The sequence below is a fragment of the Crinia signifera genome, chromosome 6, assembly GCF_055691185.1.
Source record: "Crinia signifera chromosome 6, ASM5569118v1, whole genome shotgun sequence".
Lineage (NCBI taxonomy): Eukaryota > Metazoa > Chordata > Amphibia > Anura > Myobatrachidae > Crinia > Crinia signifera.
The window spans coordinates 9,527,097-9,544,767 of NC_139222.1; the positions used below are offsets into that span (position 1 = coordinate 9,527,097).

Genomic DNA, 17,671 nt, shown 5'->3' on the forward strand with positions numbered 1-17,671 from the left:
GTGTTACTGTAATACAGGTGGCGCAGACCCCGGTGTTACTGTAATACAGCTGGCGCAGGCCCCAGTGTTACTGTAATGCAGGTGGCGCAGGCCCCGGTGTTACTGTAATACAGGTGGCGCAGACCCCGGTGTTACTGTAATACAGCTGGCGCAGACCCCGGTGTTACTGTAATGCAGGTGGTGCAGACCCCGGTGTTACTGTAATACAGGTGGTGCGGACCCCGGTGTTACTGTAATACAGCTGGCGCAGACCCCGGTGTTACTGTAATGCAGGTGGTGCAGACCCCGGTGTTACTGTAATACAGGTGGTGCGGACCCCGGTGTTACTGTAATACAGGTTATGCTGACCCTGGTGTTACAGTAATACAGGTGGCGCGGACCCCGGTGTTACTGTAATACAGGTGGCGCAGACCTCAGTGTTACTGTAATACAGGTGGCGCAGACCCCGGTGTTACTGTAATACAGGTGGTGCGGACCCCGGTGTTACTGTAATACAGGTGGTGCAGACCCCGGTGTTACTGTAATACAGCTGGCGCAGACCCCGGTGTTACTGTAATACAGGTGGCGCAGGCCCCGGTGTTACTGTAATACAGCTGTTGCGGACCCCGGTGTTACTGTAATGCAGGTGGCGCAGACCTCAGTGTTACTGTAATACAGGTGGCGCAGACCCCGGTGTTACTGTAATACAGGTGGTGCAGACCCCGGTGTTACTGTAATACAGCTGGCGCAGACCCCGGTGTTACTGTAATGCAGGTGGCGCAGACCTCAGTGTTACTGTAATACAGGTGGCGCAGACCCCAGTGTTACTGTAATACAGGTGGTGCAGACCCCGGTGTTACTGTAATACAGCTGGCGCAGACCCCGGTGTTACTGTAATGCAGCTGGCGCAGACCCCGGTGTTACTGTAATGCAGGTGGCGCAGACCCCGGTGTTACTGTAATACAGGTGGCGCGGACCCCGGTGTTACTGTAATACAGGTGGCGCAGACCCCGGTGTTACTGTAATGCAGGTGGTGCGGATCCCGGTGTTACTGTAATAAAGCTGGCGCGGGCCCCGGTGTTACTGTAATACAGGTGGCGCGGACCCCGGTGTTACTGTAATGCAGGTGGCGCAGGCCCCGGTGTTACTGTAATACAGGTGGCGCAGACCCCGGTGTTACTGTAATGCAGGTGGCGCAGACCCCGGTGTTACTGTAATACAGGTGGCGCGGGCCCCGGTGTTACTGTAATGCAGGTGGCGCAGACCCCGGTGTTACTGTAATACAGCTGGCGCAGACCCCGGTGTTACTGTAATGCAGGTGGTGCAGACCCCGGTGTTACTGTAATACAGGTGGTGCGGACCCCGGTGTTACTGTAATACAGGTGGTGCGGACCCCGGTGTTACTGTAATACAGGTGGTGCGGACCCCGGTGTTACTGTAATGCAGGTGGCGCAGGCCCCGGTGTTACTGTAATGCAGGTGGTGCAGACCCCGGTGTTACTGTAATGCAGGTGGTGCAGACCCCGGTGTTACTGTAATACAGGTGGTGCGGACCCCGGTGTTACTGTAATACAGGTGGTGCGGACCCCGGTGTTACTGTAATGCAGGTGGTGCAGACCCCGGTGTTACTGTAATACAGGTGGTGCGGACCCCGGTGTTACTGTAATACAGGTGGTGCGGACCCCGGTGTTACTGTGATACAGGTGGCGCGGACCCCGGTGTTACTGTAATGCAGGTGGCGCAGACCCCGGTGTTACTGTAATACAGGTGGCGCAGACCCCGGTGTTACTGTAATACAGCTGGCGCAGACCCCGGTGTTACTGTAATGCAGGTGGTGCAGACCCCGGTGTTACTGTAATACAGGTGGTGCGGACCCCGGTGTTACTGTAATACAGGTGGTGCGGACCCCGGTGTTACTGTAATACAGGTGGTGCGGACCCCGGTGTTACTGTGATACAGGTGGTGCGGACCCCGGTGTTACTGTAATGCAGGTGGCGCAGACCCCGGTGTTACTGTAATACAGGTGGCGCAGACCTCAGTGTTACTGTAATACAGCTGGCGCAGACCTCGGTGTTACTGTAATGCAGGTGGTGCAGACCCCGGTGTTACTGTAATACAGCTGGCGCAGACCCCGGTGTTACTGTAATGCAGGTGGTGCAGACCTCGGTGTTACTGTAATACAGGTGGCGCAGACCCCGGTGTTACTGTAATGCAGGTGGCGCAGACCCCGGTGTTACTGTAATACAGCTGTTGCGGACCCCGGTGTTACTGTAATGCAGGTGGCGCAGACCCCGGTGTTACTGTAATGCAGGTGGTGCGGATCCCGGTGTTACAGTAATACAGGTGGCGCAGACCCCGGTGTTACTGTAATGCAGGTGGTGCAGACCCCGGTGTTACTGTAATGCAGGTGGTGCAGACCCCGGTGTTACTGTAATGCAGGTGGCGCGGATCCCGGTGTTACAGTAATACAGGTGGCGCAGACCCCGGTGTTACTGTAATACAGGTGGCGCAGACCCCGGTGTTACTGTAATACAGGTGGCGCAGACCCCGGTGTTACTGTAATACAGGTGGTGCGGACCCCGGTGTTACTGTAATACAGGTGGCGCAGACCCCGGTGTTACTGTAATACAGGTGGTGCAGACCCCGGTGTTACTGTAATACAGGTGGCGCGGACCCCGGTGTTACTGTAATACAGGTGGCGCAGACCCCGGTGTTACTGTAATACAGCTGTTGCGGACCCCGGTGTTACTGTAATGCAGGTGGCGCAGACCCCGGTGTTACTGTAATACAGGTGGTGCAGACCCCGGTGTTACTGTAATACAGGTGGTGCAGACCCCGGTGTTACTGTAATACAGGTGGTGCAGACCCCGGTGTTACTGTAATACAGGTGGTGCAGACCCCGGTGTTACTGTAATGCAGGTGGAGCGGACCTTTGGGTGTAAGAGGGACTTTGCAGTCTCAGTGGTCAGCGTTACTACTTCACAGCACCGGGGTTGTGAATTCCCTCCCTGATAAAGGATCTGTCTATGTGGATATTTGTTTGCTCCCCATGTTTGCATTGGTTTCCCCCCACACTACAAACACACACTGGTAAGTTGGCTTCTTTCAGTAATGTGAGAGAGCGTCCATGTGGTAGGAAATGCAGATTGTAAGCTCCACTGGGGCAAGGACAGTGACTTACTATTCCCAGTACAGCGCTGCATCACATGTGTGCGCTATACACGTGACTGGTAATAGCTTCTAATCATTCTATTTCTTCCTAGACATCTGGGCACTGAGGAGTCAGATCCTTGTTACTAGACATCACGTGAGGGTGAGATATCATATACGTATCACTGAGGATGGACAAGGACAGGAGACACACAGTGCTAAACCTCACCCTGGAGATCATCTACCTGCTGACCGGGGAGGTGAGGTCACAGTGACATCACTCTTATCTCTGTTACTGACACAGGGACCTGACTGGGGAGGTGAGGGGGTCTGGGAGCGTCACAGTGACGTCACTCTTATCTCTATTACTGACACAGGGACCTGACCGGGGAGGTGAGGTCACAGTGACATCACTCTTATCTCTGTTACTGACACAGGGACCTGACTGGGGAGGTGAGGGGGTCTGGGAGCATCACAGTGACATCACTCTTATCTCTATTACTGACACAGGGACCTGACTGGGGAGGTGAGGGGGTGTGGGAGCGTCACAGTGACATCACTCTTATCTCTATTACTGACACAGGGACCTGACCGGGGAGGTGAGGGGGTGTGGGAGCGTCACAGTGACATCACTCTTATCTCTATTACTGACACAGGGACCTGACCGGGGAGGTGAGGGGGTCTGGGGGCGTCACAGTGACATCACTATTATCTCTATTACTGACACAGGGACCTGACCGGGGAGGTGAGGGGGTCTGGGAGCATCACAGTGACATCACTCTTATCTCTATTACTAACACAGGGACCTGACTGGGGAGGTGAGGGGGTCTGGGAGCGTCACAGTGACATCACTCTTATCTCTATCACTGACACAGGGACCTGACTGGGGAGGTGAGGGGGTCTGGGAGCGTCTCAGTGACATCACTCTTATCTCTATCACTGAGGATGGACAAGGACAGGAGACACACAGTGCTAAACCTCACCCTGGAGATCATCTACCTGCTGACCAGGGAGGTGAGGTCACAGTGACATCACTCTTATCTCTATCACTGACACGGGGACCTGACCGGGGAGGTGAGGGGGTCTGGGAGCGTCACAGTGACATCACTCTTATCTCTATTACTGACACAGGGACCTGACCGGGGAGGTGAGGGGGTGTGGGAGCGTCACAGTGACATCACTCTTATCTCTATTACTGACACAGGGACCTGACCGGGGAGGTGAGGGGGTCTGGGAGCGTCACAGTGACATCACTCTTATCTCTATTACTGACACAGGGACCTTCTCCGGGGAGGTGAGGGGGTCTGGGAGCGTCACAGTGACATCACTCTTATCTCTATTACTGACACAGGGACCTGACTGGGGAGGTGAGGGGGCCTGGGAGCGTCACAGTGACATCACTCTTATCTCTATTACTGACACAGGGACCTGACCGAGGAGGTGAGGGGGTCTGGGAGCATCACAGTGACATCACTCTTATCTCTATTACTGACACAGGGACCTGACCGGGGAGGTGAGGGGGCCTGGGAGCGTCACAGTGACATCACTCTTATCTCTATTACTGACACAGGGACCTGACTGGGGAGGTGAGGGGGTCTGGGAGCGTCACAGTGACATCACTCTTATCTCTATTACTGACACAGGGACCTGACCGAGGAGGTGAGGGGGTCTGGGAGCATCACAGTGACATCACTCTTATCTCTATTACTGACACAGGGACCTGACCGGGGAGGTGAGGGGGTATGGGAGCGTCACAGTGACATCACTGTTATCTCTATTACTGACACAGGGACCTGACCGGGGAGGTGAGAGGGTCTGGGAGCGTCACAGTGACATCACTCTTATCTCTATTACTGACACAGGGACCTGACTGGGGAGGTGAGGGGGCCTGGGAGCGTCACAGTGACATCACTCTTATCTCTATTACTGACACAGGGACCTGACTGGGGAGGTGAGGGGGTCTGGGAGCGTCACAGTGACATCACTCTTATCTCTATTACTGACATAGGGACCTGACTGGGGAGGTGAGGGGGTCTGGGAGCGTCACAGTGACATCACTCTTATCTCTATTACTGACACGGGGACCTGACTGGGGAGGTGAGGGGGTCTGGGAGCATCACAGTGACATCACTCTGATCTCTATCACTGACACAGGGACCTGACCGGGGAGGTGAGGGGGTCTGGGAGCGTCACAGTGACATCACTCTTATCTCTATTACTGACACAGGAACCTGACTGGGGAGGTGAGGGGGTCTGGGAGCGTCACAGTGACATCACTCTTATCTCTATTACTGACACACGTACCTGACCGGGGAGGTGAGGGGGTCTGGGAGCGTCACAGTGACATCACTCTTATCTCTATTACTGACACAGGGATCTGACCGGGGAGGTGAGGGGGTCTGGGAGCGTCACAGTGACATCACTCTTATCTCGATCACTGACACAGGGACCTGACCGGGGAGGTGAGGGGGTCTGGGAGCGTCACAGTGACATCATTCTTATCTCTATTACTGACACAGGGACCTGACCGGGGAGGTGAGGGGGGTCTGGGAACGTCACAGTGATATCACTGTTATCTCTATTACTGACACAGGGACCTGACCGGGGAGGTGAGGGGGTCTGGGAGCGTCACAGTGACATCACTCTTATCTCTATTACTGACACAGGGACCTGACCGGGGAGGTGAGGGGGTCTGGGAACGTCACAGTGATATCACTCTTATCTCTATTACTGACACAGGGACCTGACCGAGGAGGTGAGGGGGTCTGGGAGCGTCACAGTGACATCACTGTTATCTCTATTACTGACACAGGGACCTGACTGGGGAGGTGAGGGGGTCTGGGAGCGTCACAGTGACATCGCTCTTATATCTAATACTCATTATTGTATGTTATTACACAGGAGTATACAGTAGTGAGGAAGGCATCTGGTACGACATCCAACAGCCATGAAAGTGTGTCAAGAAGACCGAGCCCCATCCTGTTGCCTCCACTTCATTCTTTGATAAATGAGAGGCACAATGACCAAAAGATCCTGAAACTCGCCAACGAGATCATTCAGCTGCTGACCGGAGAGGTGACTGCTGGGAATGGGAGGTTATACAGTAACACCGGGGGATGTGACCTGAGAGGTGACTGCTGGGAATGGGACGTTATACAGTAACACCGGGGGGATGCGACCGGAGAGGTGACTGCTGGGAATGGGACGTTATACAGTAACACCGGGGGATGTGACCGGAGAGGTGACTGCTGGGAATGGGGTGTTCTACAGTAACACCGGGGGATGTGACTGCTGGGAATGGAGCGTTATACAGTAACACCGGGGGATGTGACTGGAGCGGTGAATGCTGGGAATGGGGAGTTATACAGTAACACCGGGGGATGTGACCGGAGAGGTGACTGCCGGGAATGGGACGTTATACAGTAACACCGGGGGATGTGACCGGAGAGGTGACTGCTGGGAATGGGACGTTATACAGTAACACCGGGGGATGTGTTTGGGTGATGACTGTATCATTGTGTGTGTCAGGTTCCTATAAGGTGTGAGGATGTCTCTGTCTATCTCTCCATGGAGGAGTGGGAGTATATAGAGGAACACAGGGGTCTGTACAAGGACGTGATGATGGAGAATCACCGGCCCCTCACATCACTGGGTAAGAGGAGACTGTCATGTAGTGTAATGGAGAGAGCAGCTATGGGGCCACCAAGATACACAGCATCTGATAATCACATATATACAATGTCCTCAGTCACTGTGTGTCTCCTACAGATGGGCCCAGTAACAGGAATACCCCAGAGAGATGTCCCCGTCCTTTGTATTCCCAGGATAATCACATATATGCAATGTCCTCAGTCTCTGTGTGTCTCCTACAGATGGGCCCAGTAACAGGGATACCCCAGAGAGATGTCCCCGTCCTCTGTATTCCCAGGATAATCACATATATACCATGTCCTCAGTCACTGCGTGTCTCCTACAGATGGGCCCAGTAACAGGAATACCCCAGAGAGATGCCCCGTCCTCTGTATTCCCAGGATAATCACATATATACCATGTCCTCAGTCACTGTGTGTCTCCTACAGATAGGGCCAGTAACAGAGATACCCCAGAGAGATGTCCCCGTCCTCTGTATTCCCAGGATAATCACATATATACAATGTCCTCAGTCACTGTGCGTCTCCTACAGATGGGCCCAGTAACAGAGATACCCCAGAGAGATGTCCCCGTCCTCTGTATTCCCAGGATAATCACATATGTACCATGTCCTCAGTCACTGTGTGTCTCCTACAGATGGGCCCAGTAACAGGAATACCCCAGAGAGATGTCCCCGTCCTCTGTATTCCCAGGATAATCACATATATACCATGTCCTCAGTCACTGCGTGTCTCCTACAGATGGGGCCAGTAACAGAGATACCCCAGAGAGATGTCCCCGTCCTCTGTATTCCCAGGACCACACAGAGGAGAATCACAGGGTCCCACAGGAGGATCAGGTGGGTGGAATTACTGAGGTTCTCACAAAATAAGTCACTGTACAATATATGATCTATGAATAATTATTTTCTTTTATCTCAACTATTTAGGGGGAAGATTTTACTGATATTAATGTAGTGATTATAAAAGAGGAAGATGAGATGTATCTGAGGGGTCATCAGCAGTGTAAGGAGGAGGAAATCCCTACAGTTAACAGCACAGGTGAGTAATAATCACTAAGTACATATTCTCCACTGAGTCACTACAGCAAACTCTTATCTCATATATCAGGAGCCATCAGCCCCTATTATACTCCTGCTCTCCCCCTCACATCATGTCACTGTGTTACCAGCCCAGAGATCTGACCAGTCTCCTCCCCACACTCTCTGGTGTATCTGATACATCAGGAGCCATCAGCCCCTATTATACTCCTGCTCTCCCCCTCACATCATGTCACTGTGTGTTACCAGCCCAGAGATCTGACCAGTCTCCTCCCTGCACTCTCTGGTGTATCATATACATCAGTAGCCATCAGCCCCTATTATACTCCTGCTCTCCCCCTCACATCATGTCACTGTGTGTTACCAGCCCAGAGATCTGACCAGTCTCCTCCCCGCACTCTCTGGTGTATCTCATACATCAGGAGCCATCAGCCCCTATTATACTCCTGCTCTCCCCCTCACATCATGTCACTGTGTGTTACCAGCCCAGAGATCTGACCAGTCTCCTCCCTGCACTCTCTGGTGTATCTCATACATCAGTAGCCATCAGCCCCTATTATACTCCTGCTCTCCCCCTCACATCATGTCACTGTGTGTTACCAGCCCAGAGATCTGACCAGTCTCCTCCCCGCACTCTCTGGTGTATCTTATACATCAGCCCCTATTATTCTCCTGCTCTCCCCCTCACATCATGTCACTGTGTGTTACCAGCCCAGAGATCTGACCAGTCTCCTCCTTGCACTCTCTGGTGTATCTCATACATCAGGAGCCATCAGCCCCTATTATACTCCTGTTCTCCCCTCACATCATGTCACTGTGTGTTACCAGCCCAGAGATCTGACCAGTCTCCTCCCCTCACTCTCTGGTGGATCTCATAGATCAGGTGCCATCAGCCCCTATTATACACCTGCTCTCCCCCTCACATCATTTCACTGTGTGTTACCAGCCCAGAGATCTGACCAGTCTCCTCCCCACACTCTCTGCTGTATCTCATACATCAGGAGCCATCAGCCCCTATTATACTCCTGCTCTCCCCCTCACATCATGTCACTGTGTGTTACCAGCCTAGAGATCTGACCAGTCTCCTCCCCGCACTCTCTGGTGTATCTCATACATCAGGAGCCATCAGCCCCTATTCTACTCCTGCTCTCCCCATCACATCATGTCACTGTGTGTTACCAGCCCAGAGATCTGACCAGTCTCCTTCCCGCACTCTCTGGTGTATCTCATACATCAGGAGCCATCAGCCCCTATTATACTCCTGCTCTCCCCCTCACATCATGTCACTGTGTGTTACCAGCCCAGAGATCTGACCAGTCTCCTCCCTGCACTCTCTGGTGTATCTCATACATCAGGAGCCATCAGCCCCTATTATACACCTGCTCTCCCCTCACACCATTTCACTGTGTGTTACCAGCCCAGAGATCTGACCAGTCTCCTCCCTGCACTCTCTGGTGTATCTCATACATCAGGAGCCATCAGCCCCTATTATACTCCTGCTCTCCCCCTCACATCATGTCACTGTGTGTTACCAGCCCAGAGATCTGACCAGTCTCCTTCCCGCACTCTCTGGTGTATCTCATACATCAGGTGCCATCAGCCCCTATTATACTCCTGCTCTCCCCCTCACATCATGTCACCGTGTGTTACCAGCCCAGAGATCTGACCAGTCTCCTCCCTACACTCTCTGGTGTATCTCATACATCACCATCAGCCCCTATTATACTCCTGCTCTCCCTTCACAACATGTCACTGTGTGTTACCAGCCCAGAGATCTGACCAGTCTCCTCCCTACACTCTCTGGTGTATCTCATACATCAGGAGCCATCAGCCCCTATTATACTCCTGCTCTTCCCTCACATCGTGTCACTGTGTGTTACCAGCCCAGAGATCTGACCAGTCTCCTCCCCGCACTTTCTGGTGTATCTCATACATCAGTTACCATCAGCCCCTATTATACTCCTGCTCTCCCCCTCACATCATGTCACTGTGTGTTACCAGCCCAGAGATCTGACCAGTCTCCTCCCCGCACTCTCTGGTGTATCTCATACATCAGGAGCCATCAGCCCCTATTATACTCCTGCTCTCCCCCCTCACATCATGTCACTGTGTTACCAGCCCAGAGATCTGACCAGTCTCCTCCCCGCACTCTCTGGTGTATCTCATACATCAGGAGCCATCAGCCCCTATTATACTCCTGCTCTCCCCCCTCACATCATGTCACTGTGTTACCAGCCCAGAGATCTGACCAGTCTCCTCACCACACTCTCTGGTGTATCTCATACATCAGGAGCCATCAGCCCCTATTATACTCCTGCTCTCCCCTTACATCATGTCACTGTGTGTTACCAGCCCAGAGATCTGACCAGTCTCCTCCCTGCACTCTCTGGTGTATCTGATACATCAGGAGCCATCAGCCCCTATTATACTCCTGCTCTCCCCTCACATCATGTCACTGTGTTACCAGCCCAGAGATCTGACCAAACTCCTCCCCGCACTCTCTGGTGTATCTCATACATCAGGCGCCATCAGCCCCTATTATATTCCTACTCTCCCCTCACATCATGTCACTGTGTGTTACCAGCCCAGAGATCTGACCAGTCTCCTCCCCGCACTCTCTGGTGTATCTCATACATCAGGAGCCATCAGCCCCTATTATACTCCTGCTCTCCCCCTCACATCATGTCACTGTGTGTTACCAGCCCAGAGATCTGACCAGTCTCCTCCCCACACTCTCTGCTGTATCTCATACATCAGGAGCCATCAGTCCCTATTATACTCCTGCTCTCCCCCTCACATCATGTCACTGTGTGTTACCAGCCCAGAGATCTGACCAGTCTCCTCCCCGCAATCTCTGGTGTATCTCATACATCAGGAGCCATCAGCCCCTATTATACTCCTGCTCTCCCCCTCACATCATGTCACTGTGTTACCAGCCCAGAGATCTGACCAGTCTCCTCCCTGCACTCTCTAGTGTATCTCATACATCAGGAGCCATCAGCCCCTATTATACTCCTGCTCCCCCCTCACATCATGTCACTGTGTGTTACCAGCCCAGAGATCTGACCAGTCTCCTCCCCGCACTCTCTAGTGTATCTCATACATCAGGAGCCATCAGCCCCTATTATACTCCTGCTCCCCCCTCACATCATGTCACTGTGTGTTACCTACCCAGAGATCTGACCAGTCTCCTCCCCACACTCTCTGGTGTATCTCATACATCAGGAGCCATCAGCTCCTATTATACTCCTGCTCTCCTCCTCACATCATGTCACTGTGTTACCAGCCCAGAGATCTGACCAGTCTCCTCCCTGCACTCTCTAGTGTATCTCATACATCAGGAGCCATCAGCCCCTATTATACTCCTGCTCCCCCCTCACATCATGTCACTGTGTGTTACCAGCCCAGAGATCTGACCAGTCTCCTCCCCGCACTCTCTAGTGTATCTCATACATCAGGAGCCATCAGCCCCCATTATACTCCTGCTCTCCCTCACATCATGTCACTGTGTGTTACCAGCCCAGAGATCTGACCAGTCTCCTCCCCGCACTCTCTGGTGTATCTCATACATCAGGAGCCATCAGCCCCTATTATACTCCTGCTCTCCCCTCACATCATGTCACTGTGTGTTACCAGCCCAGAGATCTGACCAGTCTCCTCCCCGCACTCTCTGGTGTATCTCATACATCAGCAGCCATCATTCCCTATTATACTCCTGCTATCCCCCTCACATCATGTCACTGTGTGTTACCAGCCCAGAGATCTGACCAGTCTCCTCCCAGCACTCTCTGGTGTATCTCATACATCAGCAGCCATCAGCCCCTATTATACTCCTGCTCTCCCCCTCACATCATGTCACTAAGGGCCTTATTTTGGTTCATTCTTTCTTACAAAATCCTTCTTAGATGGGCAAAACCATGTGCACTGCAGGTGGGGCAGATTTAACTTGTGCAGAGAGAATTAGATTTGGGTGGGGTTTTACTTCAAAGTGAGATCTATATTGCAGTGTAAAAATAAAGAAGTCAGTATTTTCCCTGCACAGAAACAAAATAACTCACCCAAATCTAATTCTCTCTGCACATGTTACATCTGCCCACCTGCAGTGCACATGGTTTTGTCCATCTAAGAAGGATTTTGTCAGAAAGAATGAACCAAAATAAGGCCCTGAATGTAGTTGCTTATAGACATTAAACATCAAAATTTCTAAAACGTTTTAGGTAGAACGTTGCATCTTGTGCGATTTCATTAAATCAGCCAAGTCGCGCCCAGTCGTCGCCATCTCCAACGGTGATTCCCAGTGTGATTACTCAGCGTATAACCTTAGGTTGTGCGAGCGCTAATCAGCAATGGCGTCTCTGCTGGATTTGCTGGTTAGAGTGACGCCCACAATGCATGAGGCTACAATGGCACCACACAAGATAAGTGCATCCCCCATTGTATGAACTTTTATTGAGTGCAGAAATCTCTTATCCCGCCCCCTCCTCTGTCACTGCCCCTCATCTCTTATCCCGCCCCCTCCTCTGTCACTGCCCCTAATCTCTTATCCCGCCCCCTCCTCTGTCACTGCCCCTCATCTCTTATCCCGCCCCCTCCTCTGTCACTGCCCCAATCTCTTATCCTGCCCCCTCCTCTGTCACTGCCCTCATCTCTTATCCCGACCCCGGCTCCTCTGTCACTGCTCTAATCTCTTATCCCGCCCCCTCCTCTGTCACTGCCCCTCATCTCTTATCCCGACCCCTCCTCTGTCACTGCCCCTCATCTCTTATCCCGACCCCTCCTCTGTCACTGCCCCTCATCTCTTATCCCGACCCCTCCTCTGTCACTGCCCCTCATCTCTTATCCCGCCCCCTCCTCTGTCACTGCCCTAATCTCTTATCCCGCCCCCTCCTCTGTCACTGCCCTCATCTCTTATCCCGCCCCCTCCTCTGTCACTGCCCCTGATCTCTTATCCCGCCCCCTCCTCTGTCACTGCCCTAATCTCTTATCCCGCCCCCTCCTCTGTCACTGCCCCTCATCTCTTATCCCGCCCCCCTCCTCTGTCACTGCCCCTAATCTCTTATCCCGCCCCCTCCTCTGTCACTGCCCCTCATCTCTTATCCCGCCCCCTCCTCTGTCACTGCCCCTCATCTCTTATCCCGCCCCCTCCTCTGTCACTGCCCTCATCTCTTATCCCGACCCCTCCTCTGTCACTGCTCTAATCTCTTATCCCGCCCCCTTCTCTGTCACTGCCCCTCATCTCTTATCCCGCCCCTCCTCTGTCACTGCCCCTAATCTCTTATCCCGCCCCCTCCTCTGTCACTGCCCCTAATCTCTTATCCCGACCCCTCCTCTGTCACTGCCCCTCATCTCTTATCCCGACCCCTCCTCTGTCACTGCCCCTCATCTCTTATCCCGCCCCCTCCTCTGTCACTGCCCCTCATCTCTTATCCCGCCCCCTCCTCTGTCACTAGCCTCATCTCTTATCCCGCCCCCTCCTCTGTCACTGCCCCTCATTTCTTATCCCGCCCCCTCCTCTGTCACTGCCCCTCATCTCTTATCCCGCCCCCTCCTCTGTCACTGCCCCTCATATCTTATCCCGCCCCCTCCTCTGTCACTGCCCTAATCTCTTATCCCGCCCCCTCCTCTGTCACTGCCCCTCATCTCTTATCCCGACCCCTCCTCTGTCACTGCCCTAATCTCTTATCCCGCCCCCTCCTCTGTCACTGCCCCTCATCTCTTATCCCGACCCCTCCTCTGTCACTGCCCCTCATCTTTTATCCCGCCCCCTCCTCTGTCACTGCCCCTCATCTCTTATCCCGCCCCCTCCTCTGTCACTGCCCCTCATCTCTTATCCCGCTCTCTCCTCTGTCACTGCCCCTCATCTCTTATCCCGCCCCCTCCTCTGTCACTGCCCCTCATCTCTTATCCCACCCCCTCCTCTGTCACTGCCCCTAATCTCTTATCCCGCCCCCTCCTCTGTCACTGCCCCTAATCTCTTATCCCGACATCTCCTCTGTCACTACCCCAATCTCTTATCCCGCCCCCTCCTCTGTCACTGCCCCTAATCTCTTATCCCGCCCCCTCCTCTGTCACTGCCCTCATCTCTTATCCCACCCCCTCCTCTGTCACTGCCCCTCATCTCTTATCCCGACCCCACCTCTGTCACTGCCCTCATCTCTTATCCCGACCCCTCCTCTGTCACTGCCCTAATCTCTTATCCCGCCCCCTCCTCTGTCACTGCCCTAATCTCTTATCCCTGCCCCCCTCCTCTGTCACTAGCCTAATCTCTTATCCCCACCCCCTCCTCTGTCACTGCCCTAATCTCTTATCCCGCCCCTCCTCTGTCACTGCCCTCATCTCTTATCCCGCCCCCTCCTCTGTCACTGCCCTCATCTCTTATCCCGCCCCCTCCTCTGTCGCTGCCCTCATCTCTTATCCCGCCCCCTCCTCTGTCGCTGCCCTCATCTCTTATCCCGCCCCCTCCTCTGTCGCTGCCCTCATCTCTTATCCCGCCCCCTCCTCTGTCACTGCCCTCATCTCTTATCCCGCCCCCCTCCTCTGTCACTGCTATGATCTCTTATCCCGCCCCCTCCTCTGTCACTAGCCTCATCTCTTATCCCGCCCCCTCCTCTGTCACTGCCCCTCATATCTTATCCCGCCCCCTCCTCTGTCACTGCCCCTCATCTCTTATCCCGCCCCCTCCTCTGTCACTGCCCTCATCTCTTATCCCGCCCCCTCCTCTGTCACTGCCCTCATCTCTTATCCCGCCCCCTCCTCTGTCACTGCCCTCATCTCTTATCCCGCCCCCTCCTCTGTCACTGCCCCTCTTCTCTTATCCCGCCCCCTCCTCTGTCACTAGCCTACCTCTAAGGCTGCTATTGCCCATTGGATCACCATTCCTCTCCGTGTGGAGACCTGTTCTGCCTTTGGGCGCACCCCGCTGTGCTGTGGGGGTTTCTGGACTGTTCGTATGTGCTATTAGTGCCTGTTGTCAGAGCCTTTGTTCTGGGATTTCTACACACTGTATTGTGCAATAATGTCATTTACCTGTGACTTCTAATAACCATTTATGTATGGAATATCTATCGCACAATGCTGGTTACCAGCAGGTATCTGGCCTGCTCCTTCTTAGATAGCTCACAGAGCCTGGTGGGTTTAGCAGTAGGCGGAGTCTCAGTCAGTGGCTACGATCAGTGTGATTACACCGATCACTGCCCGTGACCATAGGAGGGGCGAGCAGGAACCAGGAATGGTGGCTCCACCATGCAGGAGGGAGGAACCCCCCCCCCCCCCCCATAGTATGGACTTTTGCGCAATGACAAAAAGATACTGATTTTTAAAGCTGTATTTTATCCCCGGCAGATGGAGGGAGGAGCAGGACCTCGGAGGAACGTCTTTCACCTTCAGATTACATCGTAGAAGATTCTCCAGGAGAAAACCCGATTACACTAGATATACGCACAGTATTGGGCAGTGGCGATATGTCACCTGCTCCCTCTGATCATATGGAATGTTCTGCTGATAAATTAGGTGACGTTACACCTAGAACACGCCCTACAGGTGATAAATCGCTTCCATGCTCCGAGTGTGGGAAATGTTTTAGAGATAAATCAAGTTTTGTCAGACATCAGAGAACTCACAACGGTCAGAACCAACATTCATGCTCTGCCTGTGGGAAAAATTTCACACGTAAGTCTAAGCTTGTTATACATCAGATAATTCACACAGGCGAGAAGCCGTTTCTATGTTCCGAGTGTGGGAAATGTTTTACGGATAAATCAAATCTCATCAGACATCACAGAACCCACACAGGTGTGAAACCGTTTCCATGCTCCGAATGTGGGAAATGTTTTACAAGAAAATCAGATCTCGTCACACATCACAGAACTCACACAGGTGTGAAACCGTTTCCATGCTCCGAGTGTGGGAAATGTTTTACAAGAAAAACAGATCTCGTCACACATCACAGAAGTCACACAGGCGAGAAGCCGTTTCCATGCACTGATTGTGGGAAATGTTTTACAAATAAATCCATTCTTATCGCACATCAGAGAATTCATTCCGGTGAGAAGCCGTTCTCTTGTTCTGGGTGCGGGAGATGTTTTGCAAAGAAATCAAGTTTGATGGAACATCGGAGAACTCACACAAATGAGAAGCCATTTCCATGCTCTGAGTGTGGGAAATGTTTTACAGATAAATCAGATCTCATCAGACATCACAGAAGTCACACAGGCGAGAAGCCGTTTCTATGCTCCGAGTGTGGGAAATGTTTTACGGATAAATCAAATCTCATCAGACATCACAGAAGTCACACAGGTGTGAAACCGTTTCCATGCTCTGAGTGTGGGAAATGTTTTACAAGAAAATCAGATCTAGCCATACATCACAGAAGTCACACAGGGGAGAAGCCGTTTCCATGCTCCGAGTGTGGGAAATGTTTTACAGATAAATCAACTCTCGTCAAACATCATAGAAGTCACAGTTGTGAAACCGTATCATGCTCTGAGTGTGGGAAATGCTTTACAGATAAATCAGATCTCATCAGACATAACAGAAGTCACACAGGCGAGAAGTCGTTTCTATGCTCCGAGTGTGGGAAATGTTTTACAGATAAATCAAATCTCATCAGACATCACAGAAGTCACACAGGTGTGAAACCGTTTCCATGCTCTGAGTGTGGGAAATGTTTTACAAGAAAATCAGATCTCGTCATACATCACAGAAGTCACACAGGTGTGAAACCGTTTCCATGCTCCGAGTGTGGGAAATCTTTTACAAGAAAATCAGATCTCGTCACACATCACAGAAGTCACACAGACGGGAAGCCGTTTCCATGCCCTGAATGCTGAGTGTGGGAAATGTTTTACAGATAAATCACATCTCGTCAGACATCACAGAAGTCACACAGGCGAGAAGCCATTTCCATGCACTGTGTGGGAAATGTTTTACAGATAATTCAGATCTTGTCAGACATCAGATAACTCACAATGGCCAGGACTAGCATCCATGCTCTGACGGGGGAAATGTTTTACACAGAAACAAATTCTTGTCAGACATCCGAGAACTCACACAGGCCATTTCCATGCTCTGAGTGTGGGAAATGTTATACAGTACATCTGAAAATTCACAGGGTAATAAAAAAAACAATTACCATTTGCTGACCTACAATCGGGAGTAGTACACGATTATGTACATTGATTGAGACTTACCTGGTCTTGATTTGTGGAATTATAAGCCGTTTATCCGGAATTAAAAGCGGAATTAAAAGCCGTATATCTCTAAATTTTGTCATGTACACAAAACTCATATTCTCATTTGATTCTATTTTGATTGCATTCAAGCGCGAGGAGTCCAAGAGGACCTGTGTATCCCTATGACTCATTTCATACCTATCGGTTCTGTTTACAACTAGGGAAAATTTACCCCTGATGAAGTCTAGACGGCGAAACGCGTTGGGTCATTATATCTGTTGTGAACTATGAAAACCAATAAAATGGAATGCAATTTGCAAGAACTGAGTTTTTATTGTATTTTTAATAATTTTTATAACATTGAATATGCTAAAGGATTTCGTTTATATTGTCATATCTTATAACTAACTATTGGTACTCTTTACCTAGATGGGCGCCCGCGATTGAAATCGCGGGCGTCGGGGGTAAAAATCGCGGGTAAATCGCGGGTACATAAAAATCTGCTACCCGCGATGACCTCGATTTTCCCATAGGGAACAATGTTAAAAAGGCTGATTGAGCGCGATTTTCATGTAAAATGCCTCAATGCCCGCGATTTGGCCATAGGAATCAATGTTAAATGGGCTACAGAGCCCAAATAGGCACAATTAACCCTTAATTGTCCCCCCAAATTTTTAACGCCA

General features: G+C 51.8%; 2 protein-coding genes across 4 annotated transcripts in view; one reads left to right on the top strand and one right to left on the bottom strand.

The window, feature by feature from the left end:
* The window catches only part of LOC146009905 (zinc finger MYM-type protein 1-like), a 298,717-nt gene extending 281,407 nt beyond the window's left edge, over positions 1 to 17,310 (top strand). Inside the window, exons 2-7 of one of the 3 annotated variants that reach the window (XM_083150511.1) lie at positions 3,242 to 3,388; positions 6,030 to 6,203; positions 6,657 to 6,780; positions 7,520 to 7,617; positions 7,708 to 7,819; positions 15,160 to 17,310. In XM_083150511.1, coding sequence (XP_083006637.1) covers positions 3,320 to 3,388; positions 6,030 to 6,203; positions 6,657 to 6,780; positions 7,520 to 7,617; positions 7,708 to 7,819; positions 15,160 to 16,646 — 2,064 coding nt within the window. In that variant the 5' untranslated portion in view covers positions 3,242 to 3,319 and the 3' untranslated portion in view covers positions 16,647 to 17,310. The remainder of the gene's footprint in view (positions 1 to 3,241; positions 3,389 to 6,029; positions 6,204 to 6,656; positions 6,781 to 7,519; positions 7,618 to 7,707; positions 7,820 to 15,159) is intronic. The other 2 variants (XM_083150513.1, XM_083150510.1) reach the window with 2 other exon arrangements.
* Positions 1 to 17,671, bottom strand: part of LOC146009947 (uncharacterized) — a 56,539-nt gene that overhangs the window by 14,153 nt on the left and 24,715 nt on the right. The window lies entirely within an intron of this gene.